At 30.7% G+C, this 20032-nt stretch overlaps 1 protein-coding gene across 2 annotated transcripts; it reads right to left on the bottom strand.

Moving 5' to 3' along the window:
* Positions 1-20: 20 nt before the first annotated feature.
* Positions 21-20031, bottom strand: egg (SET domain bifurcated histone lysine methyltransferase eggless). 2 transcript variants are annotated; one of them, XM_074124998.1, is made up of 23 exons: positions 19576-20031; positions 18911-19025; positions 17675-17827; positions 17046-17143; positions 16804-16890; positions 15058-15231; positions 13879-14129; positions 12720-12919; positions 11627-11802; positions 11102-11162; positions 9933-10114; positions 9587-9732; positions 9285-9468; positions 8521-8688; positions 7940-8091; positions 6831-7011; positions 6234-6354; positions 5647-5710; positions 5518-5561; positions 4347-4379; positions 3663-3808; positions 3346-3569; positions 21-2374 (listed from the first exon to the last, which is right to left on the bottom strand). In XM_074124998.1, exons 1-22 carry the CDS (start codon positions 19897-19899, stop codon positions 3363-3365), a joined length of 3267 nt encoding a protein of 1088 aa, XP_073981099.1. In that variant the 5' UTR covers positions 19900-20031; the 3' UTR covers positions 21-2374; positions 3346-3362. The 2 variants fall into 2 exon arrangements, with proteins under 2 accessions (XP_073981099.1, XP_073981100.1); XM_074124999.1 differs by having other exon boundaries at positions 21-2376; positions 3349-3569.
* Between the last annotated feature and the right edge of the window lies 1 nt (position 20032).

The following is a 20032-nucleotide window of genomic DNA, read 5'->3' as shown; positions in this document are numbered from 1 at the left end:
TTTAGTAAGGTAATAATATATTACTTAAGACATTATTTACTTTGTTTAATAACAAGTAATAAAATGAAATTTATGTTGGATTTCAAAAACAATAAAAAATATTTAGCTTATGAACTGTATTTAGAAAAATGAAAAATATGCATGTTTAAAGAAGACCAGACTAAGTATAAAAAACTAAACTTTAACTTAGTTTATCCACAGAAGGGATCGTTATGTACACATGTTGGCGTTGCATTAATTATCAACATAATTGATAAGTAATTAAAATAATACATGATAAAGTTGATATTAAAAAAAAGAATATGGGTAAAGAATATATTACAGACCTGTATAATCCACCTTCCAACAAAATATTCTGAGATTTAAATAAGTGGTATAATGTAAATGCAAGAGTAATAATATTGGTAAACATTATGTGAAACATGTAATAGAACTTAGTTAAAAATATACAAATATTAAAGGTAATGACAATAAATTAAAGTTCGAACATGGTTAGCAAAATTACTTTTTTATTGGTGGTTCTTCCCATCACTACAAAAGAATATTTAAGGTTAAATAAGCTTAGTTTTACAATAGAAATGTAATATCGCTACAGCGCTATCCAAACAATGGAAACTTTCCAAGATAATTATCATACCTAAAGCTAGAAAGAAATTTGCGATAGCAAAAAAATTAACGAGTCCCCATCAGTCTTCTCAATTGTTCAGGGATTTTAAATGTAATTTTGAACACTTGGAAGACATTCATTTAATAAGAAATTAACAGTTTGGGAGCAGAAAGCAACACTTAAAAACAATGCACTTTGTACAATTGACATAACTCAAAGGTTCAATAAAAAAAGCATACGGGTATGTTTTTGCTTGACACCTACAAAACGTTTGATAATATTTGAAGGGATTCAATACAAAATTTTCTTGGTATATTAAAATATTTCATTCGTAGAAAATACAGTTGTAACGTATAAATTAATTTTTCTTCCCTAGTCTGGTATAAGTGTTGCTTTCAGGATAGTTTGCTAGGTATGTTACTTTACTAGTATTCCTAAATAATATACCATACAAGTGAAAAATTCCCTTTTTTTTCGTGGCTAATGCTGCATTTTATAACTCCTCGTGGGGAATTAGTTTAAATCATAAGTTATTTTTAAAGTTGTAAAAGTAAAATTAATTTAGACAAAATATAGGATTCTTGTTTACCGCTTCAGGCCGATAGAAGCAGAACGATTGATGAACATACAATTCACACAGTTCAATGATTACTTATTTAGGAGTCACCATAGATCAGTGTTTGACTTTTAAACAAATTAACGATCTAAAACATGGATAGCTCACTGCCTCCTCTAAAAACTCAAAGACTCTATCAACACTATTACAAATAAAATATAACGTTAATGAAAAACTACCACACATAAAATATTATAGAATATAATTTTGGTTGTGCCAATAACTTAACGCAACGCCATTCTATGAGTTTTAATGGTAACACTAATTAAATATTATTGTAGATAATTCAAAATAATGTTTCAAGGCTAGCATTAGGTTTCATGCTTCACTCAGGATTACTTTCTTTCCCGAGTTTACAGTCTATTGATATTAAATTATGTACAACAAACGATGAGGAATTTCTTTAAGTAAACCAGTCACGTAAATAGTAGTCATTATAGCAACGTAAATAGAATATATAAGGAGTAATACATGTGTACATAACAGAATAATCTGCACAATAAGTTAGTAGTAATGCTGTAAATTATGGAATTTTTGAACGATTAATTTTTTTCACATTTAAACACATAAGTGTAAACTAGTAAGTAAAATTACAACTAGTTAGGATGATGGAAAAACAAAATAAATAAAATATCACTTATAAAATTTTAAGGAAAATGATAAGTATATTTTTAAAGAACTCAGTATTTATCTGTTTCAACGAATAATTAAAATATAAATTACCTCACATACATTTTTTTAAATGAGCGAAAAGACGGAAAATTGTACCCTTAAGTTTGAACTATTTTCCAGCTTCTTAATTGAAGACAAATTAAAAAAAAAAAAAAAAAAATAGAAAACTATTTTCGATGATGGACGGCGAAAAAAGATCTTTCTCATGGTCTAGCAAATTAGAACAGGAACTAAAATTTCAATTCATTTAAGTAAAAAATTAGCGAGAATTGACTGGATAACTGCAGCAGCATTTCATACTGTATCAGTCCAATTATCCAAGTAATTCTCATATACTCCTCTTCCTTCACAACTTATCCTTTTTCTTAAGGACCTAGTGGATTTAAGCTTCAGCTTGTCAAGAAAGAGCAACAATGCCTAAAACCCTTGTCTTCAAGTTATGATTCTAGCACTGTTGATTGAAGGTGACACCGAATCATCTAAAAATAATTAATAACCATTAAAAATTTACATAATATGTCTTTTCTAATTTAAACTAGTCAATGCACAGTTCCACTGAAGTAAATATTGTATTTATTTGATTCTGCTATATAAGTACAGATATGAAACGTAGAAAACTCTTGGTTTCATGAGTTAATTTAGTTTTGTTGACGTTTCCTTGAATGAAATCACTTATTGTATTATTAATTTCTTAGCAGATGATTAAACTTTACTTTTTTGGCACAAATCAAGAAGTTTGTTTTAAAAAATTAACACATCGCTATGAAATATAATTCTCTCTCTGGTTCATATTGTTAACATATTCTTCGGGATTGTGTACTTTCTTAATCAATCCAATATATAGAAGATGCTGGAAAATATCCTTAACACTGAAAATTTTATCAATTCATGAGTATTTTTTCTCTCCTTTTCAACTGGACCAGTCACTATAGTATTTAAGCGTGCCGTCATGTGCTAGAATGTCTTATTGCTTTATTGAATATCAGTTAAAATTATACAATAATAAATAAACAGGTGGTAACAGGAAATCTTATATGGATTAAATAATGGTGTGTACTTATAACTTATTTACTATTATTATTATTATTTATGTGGTAGGAGTGGTTGGGCTCTTTCCAAAGGCTTTGGCGGAAGCTTATTTGGCCCTTCTTAAAGAGATAAATCAACTATTGACCATCTGTAGCAAAAAGACCTACGAATTTGATGGTGATGAAAGTGATGATTATGCAAGAAAAAGGTACAAACAAGGAAGGGTTTACGTGGACATTTAAATGAAAAGTAAGTATGTATTCATTCACAATACTAATCTTTATCAACCCATAAGTGCTTGAAAGCGAACAGGTTAGAAACAATCTATGAGTTTTATAACAATAGTAGCGCTAATAACCTTGGCGGCGAAGCACTATAAAAAATAAAAACAAATAAAAAGATACTAATATTCCAGTGTTACCTTTTTTTTTTTTTTTTTTACAAAAGACGCTTACGACAGTTGGCAGCACCGCAATAACAAAGCAGTCTTTTGCCTGGTACTTTTCCAGGTTCATATCTATAGTCCCAAGTGAGTTCACTACCTGCCCGAATATATTTCTGAGAAAAAAATGCAATCCAAGGAAATCGTAAATCATGAGTATCAACAAATACACTCTGGACATGAACATTGGGATCGCAGGAATGCTGCAAAGAGAAAAAAGGATTTAAAGCATTCGATTTAATCAGTTAATTAAAATATTAGGCAATAATATATAAATGTTATGAACTGACACATACGTTAAAATATCTGCCGATATTTCCGGCAGTCTTAGCGTCCATTACATAAACAGCCTCTTCTTTGCCAAATAATTCCCTCACAGAAGGAAAAGGTAATTGTTCGTCATCTTCGACATCTACATTAAAACTTTGAGGAAGCCTAGCATCTATTAAAAAATAAATGTTTCATAATTAGTTATTAGTTGAATTTAAAGAAAAATATTAGATGTAATTCAAACTGAACCCTCCTAGGCGTTATTAGGAAAGCAAAAGTTAGGTTGATTTAGGCGTGTTTAAAAAATGACTAATGAATGATTGCCGTATGAGAGATTTTGGAATGGGTGGTGGGAAAAAGAAGAGAGGTCTAGGGAGTTAGATGGATACAGTTAAGAAAGCTTGGTGTAAGTAGATTCTCCGAAGAGCACATGTTGGACGGATTGAATGAAGAACGTAATGAAACATTAGGTTGAGACCAACTACTAGAGGAGAAAAGCTCTGGAGCTGGCTCCATACAAGTTAAATAGATAATTTTGTCTAATTGATTTATTGCTTACAATCATCAGTAATCATGCAAAACCAAAGACAATAAAGGGGTTTCGTTTTAGTGTGGCTCTTTCTTAGATCAGTTCATTATTATCAGACCTCTGAACAACATGAAAATAAAATGTAGTTAAGACTAGCAGGTAATGATGAAGTGACACTTACCTTCAATATCTGAGTCACTGCTTTGAGGAGAATCTGAAATAACAAAGCTATAATTAAAGTTAATAAAAACTTCTATAATAAAAATATGAAAACAATAAAAATAAATAAATAAGGTTAGCAGAATTAGAACTAGTTTTTAATATTAATTAATTAATTACCGTCCAGCATAAATGATGGCTAGTAATATCATCACAATTAATAGCTGCAACTAGGCAGTGTTTTCTCCTCCATACATTAATTCATGTTAAAATAAAGTAAGAAATAAAGAAAAAAATAAATATGTGGTATAGGAGAGCCGTGTGTTGGTACAGTTATGACCAAAAAAACTGTGGTTTTGTAAGTGGGAGATCGCCAGTTCGAATCTCGTGTGTAGCAACTTTTTATTTCTTAGAAAAACTTTGTTAGTTAAGTATTTTCGCCCCCGTCCAAAATACCTAATAGGTAGTTATTAGTTAAGCAGAGCTTAACAAATACCTAATCAATTACTTATTTTTACTTCTACTTCGTAGAAAGCTCTGAGTAGCAGCTTTTTCAAAATGGTAATTCGCTTCTCTACAATTACGTAACGATAGTACAAAACTCCTATTCTTGAAATCAAAGAAAACACCAGAATCTGATAACGCCCGAAATGATGACATTCTGGGAAATAAAGAAGATTTTTCATACATTTCTTCAAAATTCAGATGCCTGCAGCAAATGGGAGATTTAGTTAGAAAAGGTAATTTAATCATGTAAGCAGAATACTATGGAATCCCTTATAAGTAAAAGAAGGTGAAGAGTTGAGATGGGCAATGGAGGAACGTAAGTAAGTACAAAAAGCTTGTAAGGACATCCAAGCCTAGATTTTAATTTGCCAAAAATTTGAAACAAAAATTATAATCGTCAGATGCAGTGATTATCATCAACCTATTGCCACTGGATGAATATCCTTCCGAAGTAAAAAAAGGCTAAAATTAAGATATGGAACAAAAGAATGACCAACTTAACGGTAAGATTATTGGTATTTGTAGACGATAATCGAACAAAAATTTATAAAACTTGAAATATAAGATAAAGGTAGTTGGGCATTTGATTTGGTACAAAAAATTTGTGTTGCAGAGGACTTAAAGCTTCCTTTGGCACAAACTGGAAAGCTAAAAAATATTTCTTTTGATACAACACAATTGCTTACCTAATGAACGCACTCCAGATTTTTTTTTCGATACTTTTTTCCGACTAAAAGAAAACAAAAATTAAAATTTCTAGTAGTTTAGGTTAACATAAAAAAAAAATAATAATAATAATAAACAGACATGATTACCTTTTAGAAGACTTGTTCGAATTAATGTTAAAGTCACGTTGTAAATCTTCAAATGTAACAATTTCTATTAAAAAAAAAATGTTTAGGCATTCAGTTGTTATAGAAATTACTGATTATATTAGCTACAATTAATAAAAAAAGAACTCTAAAAGCCTATTTCAAGCTGCATCTCCGAGCCATATGATGTTCTTGCAATTCTAATTGTGAAATTTTTGGAACTTAATATCTTGTAAATAGACAAATTGATTCAGCTATACCTTTCAGTTAAGCCTAGGGAGATTCTTTAGTGACAGCGAGCTAAATGGATAGAATAAATTTAATATTTTTCATTTCACGTGCCCATTAAGAGGGAATGACAGCTTGTTGCAAAAATTAATTTATTTTTATTTTTAATTTACACAGAAATACATATATTGAATCCCATGAACATAACTCATGTACCCAAACTCACAGAAACCCAAATATGGTATGTCATTTAGGTGCCACTATATGTCTTTATTTTTTCCGGCAATTGTTCCAGCCTTATGAAATGAAAGTTTAAAGATCCAACTTTTTAAATAATGAAATTATTAGTGAATAAGAATAACCTTCGCTTATCGCATCATCTTCTTCTAAATATGCTGTAGGCTCATAATTGGCTTTCGTTCCTTCCATGCATTCTATATAATCTAATTCAGCAAAATATTCGTCACCGTATCGTAATCCTCCCTGGAATATACATAAAATTAATTTAAAAGATTTATTTGTAGATACTTAATATGTAGAAGGTTTCTAAATCGTTGGGCCTTACTTGTAAGGTTTTATAGTTAACGGGAATTGCTAGCTCCATAAGTGCATTTACAGAAATTTTTGAGACTTTAAATTTTTTTCGAAAAAAAAGTAAAATATACTCAAATACCTAATGCGAAGATAGTTAGAATTACTTATTTTGATTTTATTTGATCTGACTTACATAATTGTGGAAGACAGAAGCTTTATTTTTACTTTTAATAATTCACATGTATACTTCTGCGGGAAAATTAAGTTGTTTAGATGTATCCGCTCGAAGACATTTTGTATAACAATGGAATAGTTACCAAGAAAACGCTTACCGAATGCAGATAAAATAATCACTCAATCTCTAGTGGAAGCAATTTCAAAGGCCTTTCAAAATGTGAAGAATTATCTAAAAATAAATGTCATACCTCATTAGCGTTTTTTTCTGTAAGAATGTTGCCATTGTAGACGCAAATAAAAGTTCCACATGGTAAATCGTTTGTACAACGAACACCCCATCCTTTCTTCTTTGTCTTGAAGAGTTGTAGTTTCACTTTTAATGGATACTGTGCCACTCGGTTCAAACAAGTATTTTTGCAACATTTGCACCTTAAAAACAGAAGAAAAAAAATATTTTAATTAAAAAAGTTGCCCTAAATTTATTGTACGTAAAATGTAAAAAATAGGTTTTTAAAGCCTTATATTCTGAAAATAATAAATAATTTATTAAAATTTTAATAAAAAAAGATCTTAGTAAATTTTGATTAAGTGCATATGACGAACGAAAAAGAAATAATAGCAAATTTATTGACGAACCAAGGTAATTGAGAGTCGTAGTCACTTATTTTTTGTTTTACTTGTTTATCTATTTTGTATCTAAACATATACTGCAAAAATGTTCACTGCAAAAATCGATTAACTTCACTTTTTGAAATATCATAAATTTGAGTGTCTAAGTACTTGGTTCAGTTATAGCTTTTTATATTTACAATAAATTTCCCAAACAATAAAGATTAACACCACTAAACGACAAAAAGTTTTTTGGCCATTAAATAATAAATAATTAATTTCAAAAGCCATTTTGATTGATTCAGTGTCTGATGTAAATCGTTGCAATAATTAAACTAAAATTCAGTAGCAGGCGCTGAATGATAACGGTAAATTTATATTGTAAACAGTATTATAAAAAACAATGTAAATGTACATTATTTAATCGCATTTCGCCACTTTATGTTTTATGGAGTTATTCGAATTGTGCATCGAACGGCTCATGTATTAGATGCGTATATGTGCGCCAGTAGACATGAGTGAGTGAAAATTGACCATCCAGTGTTGGAAGCCGTTAGTTCGCCAAATTGGCAAGCTTCTACACAGCAACCGTCCTAGGATATAAATTTTTAAAACTGTTTCTTGTTATTAAAAAATAATAATCACAATTTGTATTTCTAGGGATCAACAATAACCAAACATTTTTACAATAACGTTTATGCTTTTATTTTTATCGAATATCAAAGTCATATTATAATTTTCAACTTACTTATTATTACATTCCCAAATTCCAGATGGCAAACCTTGAGGAAGACGACGATTCTGATAACCTGCTTGCTCCGGGTTTTCGATATGGAAATATTTACTCCACGCTTTGGCTTCTTGAATAGTCATTTGCTGGCAGGAGCATTTGGATTTGTCCTTTATCAACAGCAAATAAATTAGAATTTATCATTAAGAAGAAAAAGTAATCTAGTCAGATTTATATATATCAGCAATTACTAATTAAATATTGTAATATTAGGAAGCCTTCTGTCCTTCCAATGGATGGACCATGGGCCCGCTGAAGGTGATAGTTTAATTAGCACACTGGTCAAAATGGCACATGCTTCATGTAATTGTTTATGCAGTGCGAGGGACCTCACATTAACAAAGACAATTATAAAAAAGCGCAACAAATTTAATTGCAATAAATTATTTTTCACTCGTTGATAACTTTAATTAGAATTCTAATAAATAAATAGGTGTATTATCTTTTACAAATACTTGTTTTTGTTTTACTAGATATGTAAATTATTTTAATAATTTGGAATTTATACAAAGAGAAATGACGACAATATATCATAATACCTGGCAGTTGTCTGTACAATCACATCCTACAAGAAACTCTTCATCTAAATTAAGATAAACACCTTCTAAACCTCGTCTTTCTGTCATGTATTCCATCATATCAGGTATTTGAGCATTTAGTGAATTTACAACAGGAATAGGTACACTTTCTCTACCATGAGATAAATCCTTAAAAAATGAAAACAAAATAAGATACTATATAGTTTACTTTAATTTAAAAAGTAAAGTAAAGTAATCGCCAATTTATTCAGGCGGGGCTTAACGTCCAACTACTAATTAGGTGTCGTGGGCGGAGGCGACTAGTAAACATACTTTACTGTAAATTTCTTTTATTAACCATTAAATAAAATCCAAGGTCTAAGATCGGGAATCGAACCCAGTACCACAATACATATTGGCTTCGCAGGTCTCGCCTCTAACTGCTCGGCTACCGTGGCGTCCTACTTTAATTTAAAATTTTAAGGTTTCAATTTAGTTCTCTCTTTAGAACAGAAATCCCAAAAGTAAACAACACTATTTTATACTGTACTATGTACGGACATAGATTTCTATGGAAAGTAAATGACTTTATTTTTTTTAAACATTTGGGAGTATTGTATTCGTTTTTGTGAATATTAAGCGGAGTAGCAAAACCGAAGTTGTATATTTTATGGAGAGCAATTTGAAATCTTAATAATATTGTGTCAAGATGTGATTTAGCTTTTGAAAATGAAAGGCAAACAAACTTTAGATTACCCTGCCACTATCTAAGCAAAAAACATTACCTTAATAAATATATGTTGCGGTGAAACAATAAATTCGTCAAAGATATGTACACTGGGATCGAAATCAAAATGATCCAAACCTATAAGAATTTTGGTTTCAGATGTATATTTTAAAACGTCCATCGTAGATCGTAATTTCTTCCCGCAAGGAGCGTAGTAAAATATAAGATTCATATCTGAGTCCCTGCATTTTTTAAAATATATTTATGAATAAATTTATTACTGTAAAATATTTTATGCATTAAAATATTTCATTTAATAACGAATGATAGAATAAAAAGTTCAATTTTAGCAAAATCTACCTCCAAAAACCAAACAATGTAGGCACTATAAGTGGATTAACACCCTTTGTTCTCGACTCATCATATCCTACTGAGGCGACACAAGCTGGGTTACATGTATGCTTCTTATAAGGTGTCAACTGAAGTGAATGTAGAGGTAATAGAGTCTGTGAATTATAAAAAGACACAAGATAAATTTCTTTTTTTTTTTTTTGACTGGTTAAAAAATAAAAATATTTCAAGGTGATTTGGTCCCGGAGTAAGCATTGTTCTGCATCTCCATGACTATTAGAAGTTTACTGATACTATCGACCAACTCAGTGAATTATGTTAAAAATTATCTATTTTTCTAACGGTGATGACTAACTTCAATTTTGCCGTATTGTTGTCTAGTAATCCTTTTGGCATATCTTCTTTGAGGAAGTAAAGTTAACGGTAACTGAGGCTCAACGACACCAGGTAATCTATTTGTACTTTTCTTCGCCACTGCTCGCCTTTGCTTGTCTGGTTCTTCATCATTAGTGGATGTATTGTTCTCGGGCTGATATTCTGTAATAAAAAACATTCAACGATTTTATCAATAACTCAAACAGAAGGTTGCAAAACAAGAAAAATCTTACGATATGAGATGCGAATACAAAACTTAATTAAACTTTTTGCCTTGATGTTACTTTCTACCTACATAACTTGAGGTAAAGTAGAATCAGTATTTCTTCTTCATTTCCGTTAAAATAAAATAAAATTGTAGAGGATTTACGGATGCCAGGATTCAGTCAATAAACCAACTATAATTTTTCATCAAGTTTCAACAAATTTTATAGACAAAATCGAAACTTTGAAAATCGAAAATTGAAACTAAACTAAAAAAGTGATGACATACGAGTATTCCTGTTCCGCTAAGTCAAATTTAAGAGAAAAACAAAATTCTAGAACTTCAATTAATATTATTAGTGAAATGAATAAAAAGCAGTAAGAAATATAATCATTGTTCATTACTTTAATTAGGATTAGTAATCATAGTTTAAGATATTTCTACATTTAGAAATTAAATAAAGCCCAGTTCACTAAGAGCTTTACACATATTCTAAATGGAGTTCAGTTCTTCAAAGATAGTTTAAAATTACATTCAACCAAGTTTATCCTAATGTAGCAATCCATAACAATAGCTTTTAGATTAGATTAGAAAGGGACCTACGCCCAACGGCACCGCAGCTACAAGAATCTTATGGTGCCTTCCACTTTTTGGATCTAGTAGATGTAGCTCCCCTACTAAGAAGGTTAGAGGACTTTCCCTACTAGTTCTTTTTTCGCTAATATTTCCTTTGGTCTCAAAGTTCAAAAGGTTTCATAGCGCAACCGCTCGATTGAACGCAATCGAACACAATAGCTTTTTGAGACATTATTAACAAAGTAAAATGCCGAACTCCTGTTAACATCTGACTTCCAAATGAAAAAATATTGTTTTAAATTTAGATTATTGATGCTATTCTTATTTAAAAAACTAAAAAATGGTGTAAAACTAAGTAACATACTCACCAGACTCACTCTCACTTTCAGACACCAGATTGTACTGAATTATCGGTCCTTTAGCTGGTACCTGAAGCAATATTGACATCATGTATGGAATATATTGACAAAGTGGAAATTCTTTTTTCTAAAATTACTTGTTAATATCATCATCTTTAAATCGGCAGGTAAGGCCTTTTAATATAACAACATTTCGAATTCAAATATTTTTTTACTCTTTCATACTTCTACATTTACAAATATCTGACTAATGGTGCGTTGTCAAGGTAAATTTTGCTTCACGAAACTAGATTCAGTCTAAGAAACATGGAATAAAATGCGTTTTACTCAGTAAAAATGGCACTGAAAATGAAATAGCATAGAATTTCCATATAAAATTTTTGTCAATGCGATGTAATGTAACGCATTTTTTACCCATTAAATTATTATTGAAAATTAAATAAAACTAAATCCAACCAAAGATTTTGTAGTAAACATTTCCTGAAAATTTGCTTTCAAATTTATTTAGTAATTTTTAAACAGGCTCATACTTACAATGGGTCTATTGTATCTGGGTCTATTCACATCTCGCCTTAATGAATAAATATGCTCATAAAGAGGACGCAAACGAGTCGATCCTCTATAAATCCATTCTGAATATCCTTCCTTTAGAAACAGCACACGCATTAATGAATTATCAATTTCTATCACTCTACAATTGCTCCAAACACCTGCAATGAAAAATATATTTTTTAAACATATTTTTTCTTCACATAAAATTCAGATCTTTATATGAAGAGTTATCAGTTATTTTTTTGCGGATAAGATAGTGTGCAAAAAGAAATAAAATATTCTTGCAATTAACACTAGTAAATCAACACTAAGTGTCAAAATATTGTAAGTTTGTAAGAATATATTATACAGGGTGTACAGCATAAGACTACCGTTACTTCGGGAAGCGATTCTGGGCATCATTTGCAACAAAAAAATCTATATAAACTAGGGCTCGATTCTGCTCCGTTTTATAGACATTTTTAATTTTATGTTGTTTTTTTTAAAGTATTACAACTTTTTAGCAAACAATTGTCTACATTTCTCAAACTACTGAAGCTAAGGAAATTTCAATAAACTCTTTAGAAATAAGATTAAATTTTCTTTTAAATAAGTTAATTTATGTTTCAAAATAATTATATCAAGTACTTCACCTTGTGTCCCAAATGTAAGAAATGTTTATAATTCTTTCCCAAAACTTGACTTTATTTTACTTGAATTAATTAACGAATATTTCAATAAGACTTCTTACAGCCTTACAGCTCAAAAAGAAAAAGAAAATGAGAGATGTCATTTCGGAAATAGTGATATAATATTTATCTTTCGATTAATTTTAACCTGATCTTTAAAACATACCTTTCTTTGAATTTATCATCTATAACCATAATTTTATTGGTTAAATATGTTGGTACAAATTTCCTTAATATTGTAAATAATTATTTCTTTCAAATAATTATAGTCAGGATTGAGCCAGCTCTCTAATTTAGGTTCGAGCGACACAAACCGGCATGAAAACAATCAAAGATTGCAATTTGAGCTTGAAATTGAAACTTAAGGATTAAGGTTTTATAAATCTTAAGGTAGTATCAGAAATTACCTTTTCTCATAACTTTGACACATTCCATAACATTGATTTTCAACATTGGTCGTTCAGGATATGTGTTGAAATAATCCATAATAAAACGTTGATTACTAGCGCTAAAATATTCACAAACATTCGGTCTTGCCTTTACTACCAGTCTAATGTCAGCATGATGCACGTAATGAGCGTAACCATCATCAAAAAACACTAAGTACCTTTAAAAAAATAAATTAATAAGAATTTTAAAAAAGAAAATAATAAAAATAAAAACATTCCTGTTACTAAAAAAATATTGTTTACAAAGGTAATCAAAGTTATCAAGGTATCAAACTTGAAGATCAGAAATTTTCTTTCCAAAACTGTGTTAATAATCCATAATAAAGATTAAAAAGTAGCATTAAACTACTTCTTGAAAGATGTTTTCTAGAAGATTCCGTTTCGTACATTGACTGATAAGTAAACACCGAATTCACTTATGTCAATAGTTTATAATAAATTTATATTTGGAAGGTGAACACATAATTCCTAGCATCCTCTCATATTAAAGTATTCTTAAAATTATTTCCAACAAGATACAAAAAGGGAAGGGATTAACTATGCGATTAGCATATTGGATTCCCACGCAGAGATCCCGTATTCGAATCCAGCTGCTTAGGCTTAGACTTTCTCTTCCTAAATGCTTCTTACAGCTCAATGTCCGGTGATGGATACGAGAGAACACTGTGTGGAGGCCGGCAGAGCACTGAAAAAAGCTCCGGATTAAAAAAAAAGAAAAAAAGATGGGCCGCATTTAAAAAAACATTCAGTAGTCTATTTAAACTGCCAATAACTTAGAATCTTAGATTTCTCTCTCACGTTCACTCTTTCTCTTTCATTATTTCTCTGTGCGTGTGTGTGTGTGTGGTAACAATGTTCCTAACTAAGGTGGTAGGGTACCTAATTTCTTCATTTTGAAGGTAAATATTGGTAAAACCACACCATCACGAGTCATTTCAGTAGCTTACGTGATGTGGATAGTGTAGTTGATTTAACTGAGGTGCTAGTGTAGACAGACTCAACTTACACTAATCTGGAGATCTAGTAAAATTTATTTACAACCTATATTCGATCTAATAAAATTTGTACTAACATAAAATATACATTATATATCCTTACCTAAATCTCTTACTCTTACCTAAATTTATTATTTGGAGATGTGGGTTCAGCAATAACTCCAGCAATAAACTTACTAGGATTTGCATTGTAACTTTTTACAATAGCGATTACTCTGGTTCCCAGGGTGAGTCTTACTGGAGGTATATTAAAATATGCCATAGACATTTCATTCACTTCTTTTTCAAAGAAAATAACTTTGCTTGTTGCTCCAATCATTTGATTGCATTCCATTTTAACCAAATATTGCTCGCAAGGAGCTTTTAATAAACGCTGAAAGAAAATTGAAAACAATAAAATAAAGTAATTCACAGAACAGTTGTCCAATATTTCTAGACCTTGCTAATTAGAATATAATAATTTCACTGTGATGTATGTATAGATGTAGTATTAATAATTATCTGCAAGGGACAATGAATTAACATATAAGATCTGGAACTAACTGCTTAGGATCGCAAATGCAAGATTTCTTATGAAAATAGTTGGTAAATAATATTCTGGTCAAAAGATTGTATCCTACATCTACGTAACTTATTGTACCAGTACAAGTCAAATGCAACAATTAAGACAATTTATTTCCCTGTTTTGCATCAGTGAAGTGCAAAGGTGATGTTAAGTCACATGATACGTGGCTTTTTACAGTCTTTAAGAGATAAGATGTCACATAAACATAACTTGTTTACTCAATTATTGGTAAGAAGAAAGAAATTGTAATATAATGTGGCTCTTGAATAAGTAATTAATATAAATTTTAATTTATTGTTTAGGAACAGTTTATTTCAGTTTAAAATAAATCAATATTTTACTGTTGAAATAAATAAACCATCTTCACAAGTTCCAGCAGGTTGTCTGGGTCAGACTATAAAAAATGATTTTCAAAACAAACTTTATAAAAGTTCATTTAACGTTTTTGTTTTAAAATTGATATGCTTTATACCTTTTTAATCAACTTAAATATTTCATCTTTATAAGAAAATATTTCATTAGTTCAGACGTCCTGATTAGGAGTCAAAAAATCTGTAACCAAGTTTATGATAAACTGCTGAATAAAAATTGTTAAATATACTTCGAAAATTCTAAGTTTTTTATTATTTAACCATTAAAGTAAGTACGACTAGTAATTTCCGCTATCACATAGATTATACATATATATTATAACCCTCAACTTGCTGAGTCAATATAAGATTGATACTTTACTTACATCTTCCCTGTTTATAGTTCCCATCACTGTTGCAGGAACCCATTCTGAATAATTAGAAGCTTTCAACACATAAAATTTTTGACCTTGTTGTGGTTTGGGTCGGGAAATTGGACCAGCTGGCGGTAAATTGTGAGGTTGTTGAACGTTGGCATTTGATTTTTGAATTTTTGGACCCTGAAACAATTTATGTTTAAGTTTAAACAAAAATTATTTATTTTTAAGGATGAATTTTAATACTTATGTTATAATATTTCAAATTCCTTGTTTGCTGTTTTTTATAGAGCTGCTAGTAGAAGAGAAGTATAATTTTATCAACTTATAAGAGACCCAAATTATACTCGTACGTACAATTCTTGATACATACAATTAATAGATCAATTTTAAAAGCAATTCAATAACACGCTTGATTAAGGAACTTCGTAAAAGCCAATTACCTAGGCAAATTGAATTCAAAGTACTAAATATCTGGTCATATTGTAGTATGTTTATGTACAATAAGGAGAGGAAAGGCAATTCCTTTCTTTTTATATGCACATGACCTAACTTGGAACTATTAATGGTCAATCTTTTACAGAGTAGCTCTTCCCACCCTCTGTAATCGCTTGCAGCAGTTGCTCCTGTGAACTGTTTATCAGGAGTACATCACTGACGTAGATTATAGCCTGCGCTTGTAAAGGTGTCATTTAAAATAGGCTCTATTCGTCCTTCGCTTACATTTCTTTCATTATCGCAAGTAAACATTACCATTAGATCTGTAAAAAAGTAACTGTTGGCAGAATATTTGTCAATTTGGGAAAGAAAAGTTTGTGGTATGATAATTAATTGTAAAAGTTTATTTCAATAAAAGCAGCAACCAAAGGCACAAAGTCTATTCTAAATTTTTGATAATCTATCAGGAAAATTTCTTTATTCTACACCCACTGAAACATAAAAAATCAGCAGCAATACACCTGTTTAAGAAGCTTTCTAAACAACTTCGCCAAAGAAGCATATCAGGGACTTGAGACTTTAAATTAAGAGAAAGTTCGAAGGCCTGTCATCTCTAGATCTTTTTTCAAGGTTGCTGGCTACATTTGTGAGTCAGATCTTTTAAAATGCCGATGGAACTTTCAAAACGACCAGCTATCTTCCAACCGAAATCTTATAAAACACCCTATCAGCTCATTCATTGGTTAATAATTGGAGTGAATTATGAAAACAGATCTGTAGAACGAAAAAAGCTAATTTTAAAAGTCGTTAATAAAAAGAAACCAGAAGATGTAAATAGACAGGCAAAAATTGCTTTTAGCTGGTCCGAGAGAGTAACATGTATGTCAAAGCGCAACTTTAGTACTTGGTCAGCCTACAGCTACTTTCTTCGGAAATTCAAACAAAGGCGATGTAAACTTCCAATCAAATGCTGATGTTGCATTCTCTACGAAAAGCAATTCAAGCTTTTCCAGAATTAATGGTGAAAGCTCTACTAAAAATGATGAATTGAAGAAACAGAATTTTTCTACATCACACGGTCATTATCTAATGAAGGACAAAACTTCATCTAACGAAAAACCAGTGGCTAGAAAGCTCCATGACTGAGGGCGTGCCAATTGTAAATTGCCTGATGGCACTGAATTGCATGAAACTGAAAAGAAAGATGATAAATTATCTATAGATTTTTGGGAGAGCTCTGATCCAGAAGAGATTTTGCAAAGTGGATTTCCATTCAGTAAAGAATCATTCGAGTACTATTTTAACACCAATACTTACCGAATCGTTAGACAATTTTTCCTTTTGTAAGTTATAGAGCACAGTTGGGCGCATTTCCTCAAAAGGAATATCAAGAGGTTCCAAACTCTAAAAAAAAAAAAAAAAAAAACATGAACCAAGATAAAAAGTATAAGTCAGAAAATGATATTTTATTTATAAAAGAAAAGTAAAATGAGATTACAACAACTTAACTGTATCCAAGAAATATTTTATTTTATCTTTAAAAAAAAATTGATAATTACCTTAGTTTTTGGTGCAAATGTCTCATAAAGGCTCTGCATACTCTTGAATAAATCATTGCTGGCTGCTTGAGTTTCTTGTATGAGCTCGTTGTAACCAGCTATAAAGAGATTAACATGAGATGTAATAAGACGTGTAAATGATACAAGATTTTCTCATACTACAATTATTACAGTTCTAATCACAGATTTTTCACCAGAAGTTAGCACTGTAAGTTTAGTTAGTCTTAGAATAATGATGGGATTAAGTCTAACTATGGATCCCTAAAGCCTATTTAAAATAATTTTTTCTATTAAAATGTTACTAACACAATTAACAGGTTTGTTTTGTACAATTTGAATTTCATATTTATACAAAATTGCTGGGTCTGTTATAGAAAATTAAAATAAAAACTGAATCTGTAAATTCGCTCTTCAATTAACAGAACTCTTAAACAATCTGAATTCGTGAAATGCGAATTGTTTACATTTGGAACACTTAATGAAAAGATAAAGAAGATTAAATCTACTGTTATGATCATACTAAAAAGTAACTGATTCAAAAATCATAAGGAAGGAAAACAAATTTAGATCGAATGTTGTTCAATTTGTAATGGACACATAGTATCAAAGAAATTTTACTCCATACCGACCTTCCATTTCAAGCAGAGTTTGTTCTACTTTCTTCTTTCCCCATTCGACTTGGTCATCAACATGGTATACTTCAATATGTTTTTTTACTAAGGCTGTTACAGCTTCTTTCACTACGGGATCTTCTTCATCAGAAATAACTGGTAGATTTTTGCCTACAACAAACATTTACAACATTGCAAAAACTTAACTGATCATTATATAGCAGTAAATAAACAGCAATCTAATCTTCCTCACGATAATTTCTAAAAGAAGACCTTATGAGAGAATTTATTAAACCCAAGCAAATGCCCAAGCGAGAACTCATCACTTAGAATCATTCTTTTCATCAAAGCATTTATTAAATTAAAAATCCTCAAGAAGAGGTAATGCAAGAACATGGGTATAAGAATAGGAGAGGACATTTTATAGACTCTGCTGAAGTGGTAATAGCTTCTGAGGAAGAGGATCTTAGTTAGATGCCAAAGAACCTAGAGAGAAACATTCTAAATGGGGCCAAGAAATTAGCAAAGAGAAAACGGAATACTTGGCCTTTAACCTCCTACAATGCCTCTCATTTTAGAAAATCGGCCACTTGGTCGGGGTGCTCACTGTAAGTTTTTGAGCCTTTATATCAATTGAAAGCGAACGCTTGAGAGCAATATAAATGAAAAGAAAATAAAGGGAAGAAAGTGATTGGCATGATTAACTCCGTGCTGTGGAGCCCGTGTTTTATTGGAGACCAAGAAAAGGATTTTCCACTCCATCCCTTATGGTTCGGAAATGTGGACGGTTGGGACGAGAGACGCGCAAAGGTTGCAAGCTTTGAAAATGGATTTTTGTAGAAGATAGTTCCTTAATATCTGAGGTTTGTGACTGCTAGAACCTTTTTCTGACAATACCGGCCACCATGCTCTCCCGTTAAGCTGTCCATCACCGCATTGTTAGCTGCAAAACTCTAAAAAAGAGAAAATATAACGGCAGATTTGATGCTGGGATCTCTGCATGAATGTCTAATGAACTAACCTCTAAGAAACAAGGAAAGTAACTGGCTTTTATTTAAATAGTACTGAAGTGAAGCGATAATTTTGCTCAGCCATTTTCTTCAGTTTTTCTAAGGAAATCAATTTAAGCAATATGGTAGACTATAAATATGTCACCGCTTTTTCGTTACAAGATTGCAAATACTTGATTTGCTTGAAAATTCAGAGATTTTTAGTCAATTTAACTTTAAATGCACAGCATATTAAAATACTTACTTTTTTTATCATCTTCTACATCGGAACTATCAGAATCTATTACCACAACGGGGTTAGTGGGTGGAAATGAACACTCGTACAAGGAATCCCCATTGTAATATCTCTTGAGCATATCCTGGAACAAACATTATTTCATAGAAAATTATAAAATAATAGAATTCAAAAATAGATTGTCGTCGTGGTTTTAGACGATTTAGCTTATCAAAGCTTAATGGCTCTTTTTTTTATGAGTTTTATTATAAACCCAACGGGTACTTCCATAGACGTAGAACATTCATATCATACTTTAATATCTTTAAAACAAGGAAAAATAAAAAACTGGAAACAGTTTGAAAATTGTTTAAATGCATGCTAATGAAATAAAAAGGGCTATCAAATAATAATTCATCAAAATCAGAGAGAGGTTTTTCAAAATCAAAGCCCACTATAGTGAGAACATTGAATTTTAGCTTGTCATTTCTTAAATGTAAAAAATTGGGCCAACTTAAATTAATTTGCTACTATAAATTACTGCGGAGGGCGATGACAGCATTTTCATTGCCTCTCCAAAAAATAAAAATAAAGTGTGCACTTTTTTAACAATTTCAGGCTCAAATCAGTTTTTATCCTAAAAAGAGTAATATGCACTATTGTTACTATGCATTGTTTTAAATGCTTTAATTTACCTTCATGAAATCGTCTGCAATTCCACAACAAGTTTTACAAATCTTCAGACTTTTGCTCGGAAGATTGAAGTAAGATAGGGCACTTTGAGTAGGTTGAACCAATATTTCATCAGAAGATCTACATCTTACATTACTGCAAGCTGTTCCTTTTTTATCTTTAACACTGATTCTATCAGATAAATCAACTACAGGTTCAGGGAATAGTTTATGAAACAATGTCAACAAGTCTTCTTGAATTTCAAGTTCACAATATTTATCATTAGCGCCCACTGGTCGTGGGTCATCATCTATTATAATAACATCCGTCTTTGGCTCTCGTTCCATGATGGAACAAAATTGTTCTCAAAATCTATTTAATTACCTAAGAAGTAATGAAATTATCAATCTACAACTATCGTATAAACATAAACATACTTCTAAAATGGATTGAACTTCAGAGCGTATTTATATCAATCAG

This window comes from Rhodnius prolixus, unplaced genomic scaffold (genome assembly GCF_049639745.1).
Source record: "Rhodnius prolixus isolate KJV_2025 unplaced genomic scaffold, Rpr scaffold_3, whole genome shotgun sequence".
NCBI lineage: Eukaryota > Metazoa > Arthropoda > Insecta > Hemiptera > Reduviidae > Rhodnius > Rhodnius prolixus.
This window is presented reverse-complemented; position numbering and strand designations above follow the sequence as displayed.

Bases quoted from the DNA above. Each gene is read 5' to 3' on its own strand.
- egg (XM_074124998.1), bottom strand. From the start codon at position 19,899: ATGGAACGAGAGCCAAAGACGGATGTTATTATAATAGATGATGACCCA. The intron at 10,115-11,101 runs GTGAGTATGTTA...TTTTTATTACAG, and splicing joins TGAAAGTGAGAGTGAGTCTG to AATATCAGCCCGAGAACAAT. The intron at 8,689-9,284 runs GTAATGTTTTTT...TCATTTTTTAAG, and splicing joins CGCAACATATATTTATTAAG to GATTTATCTCATGGTAGAGA.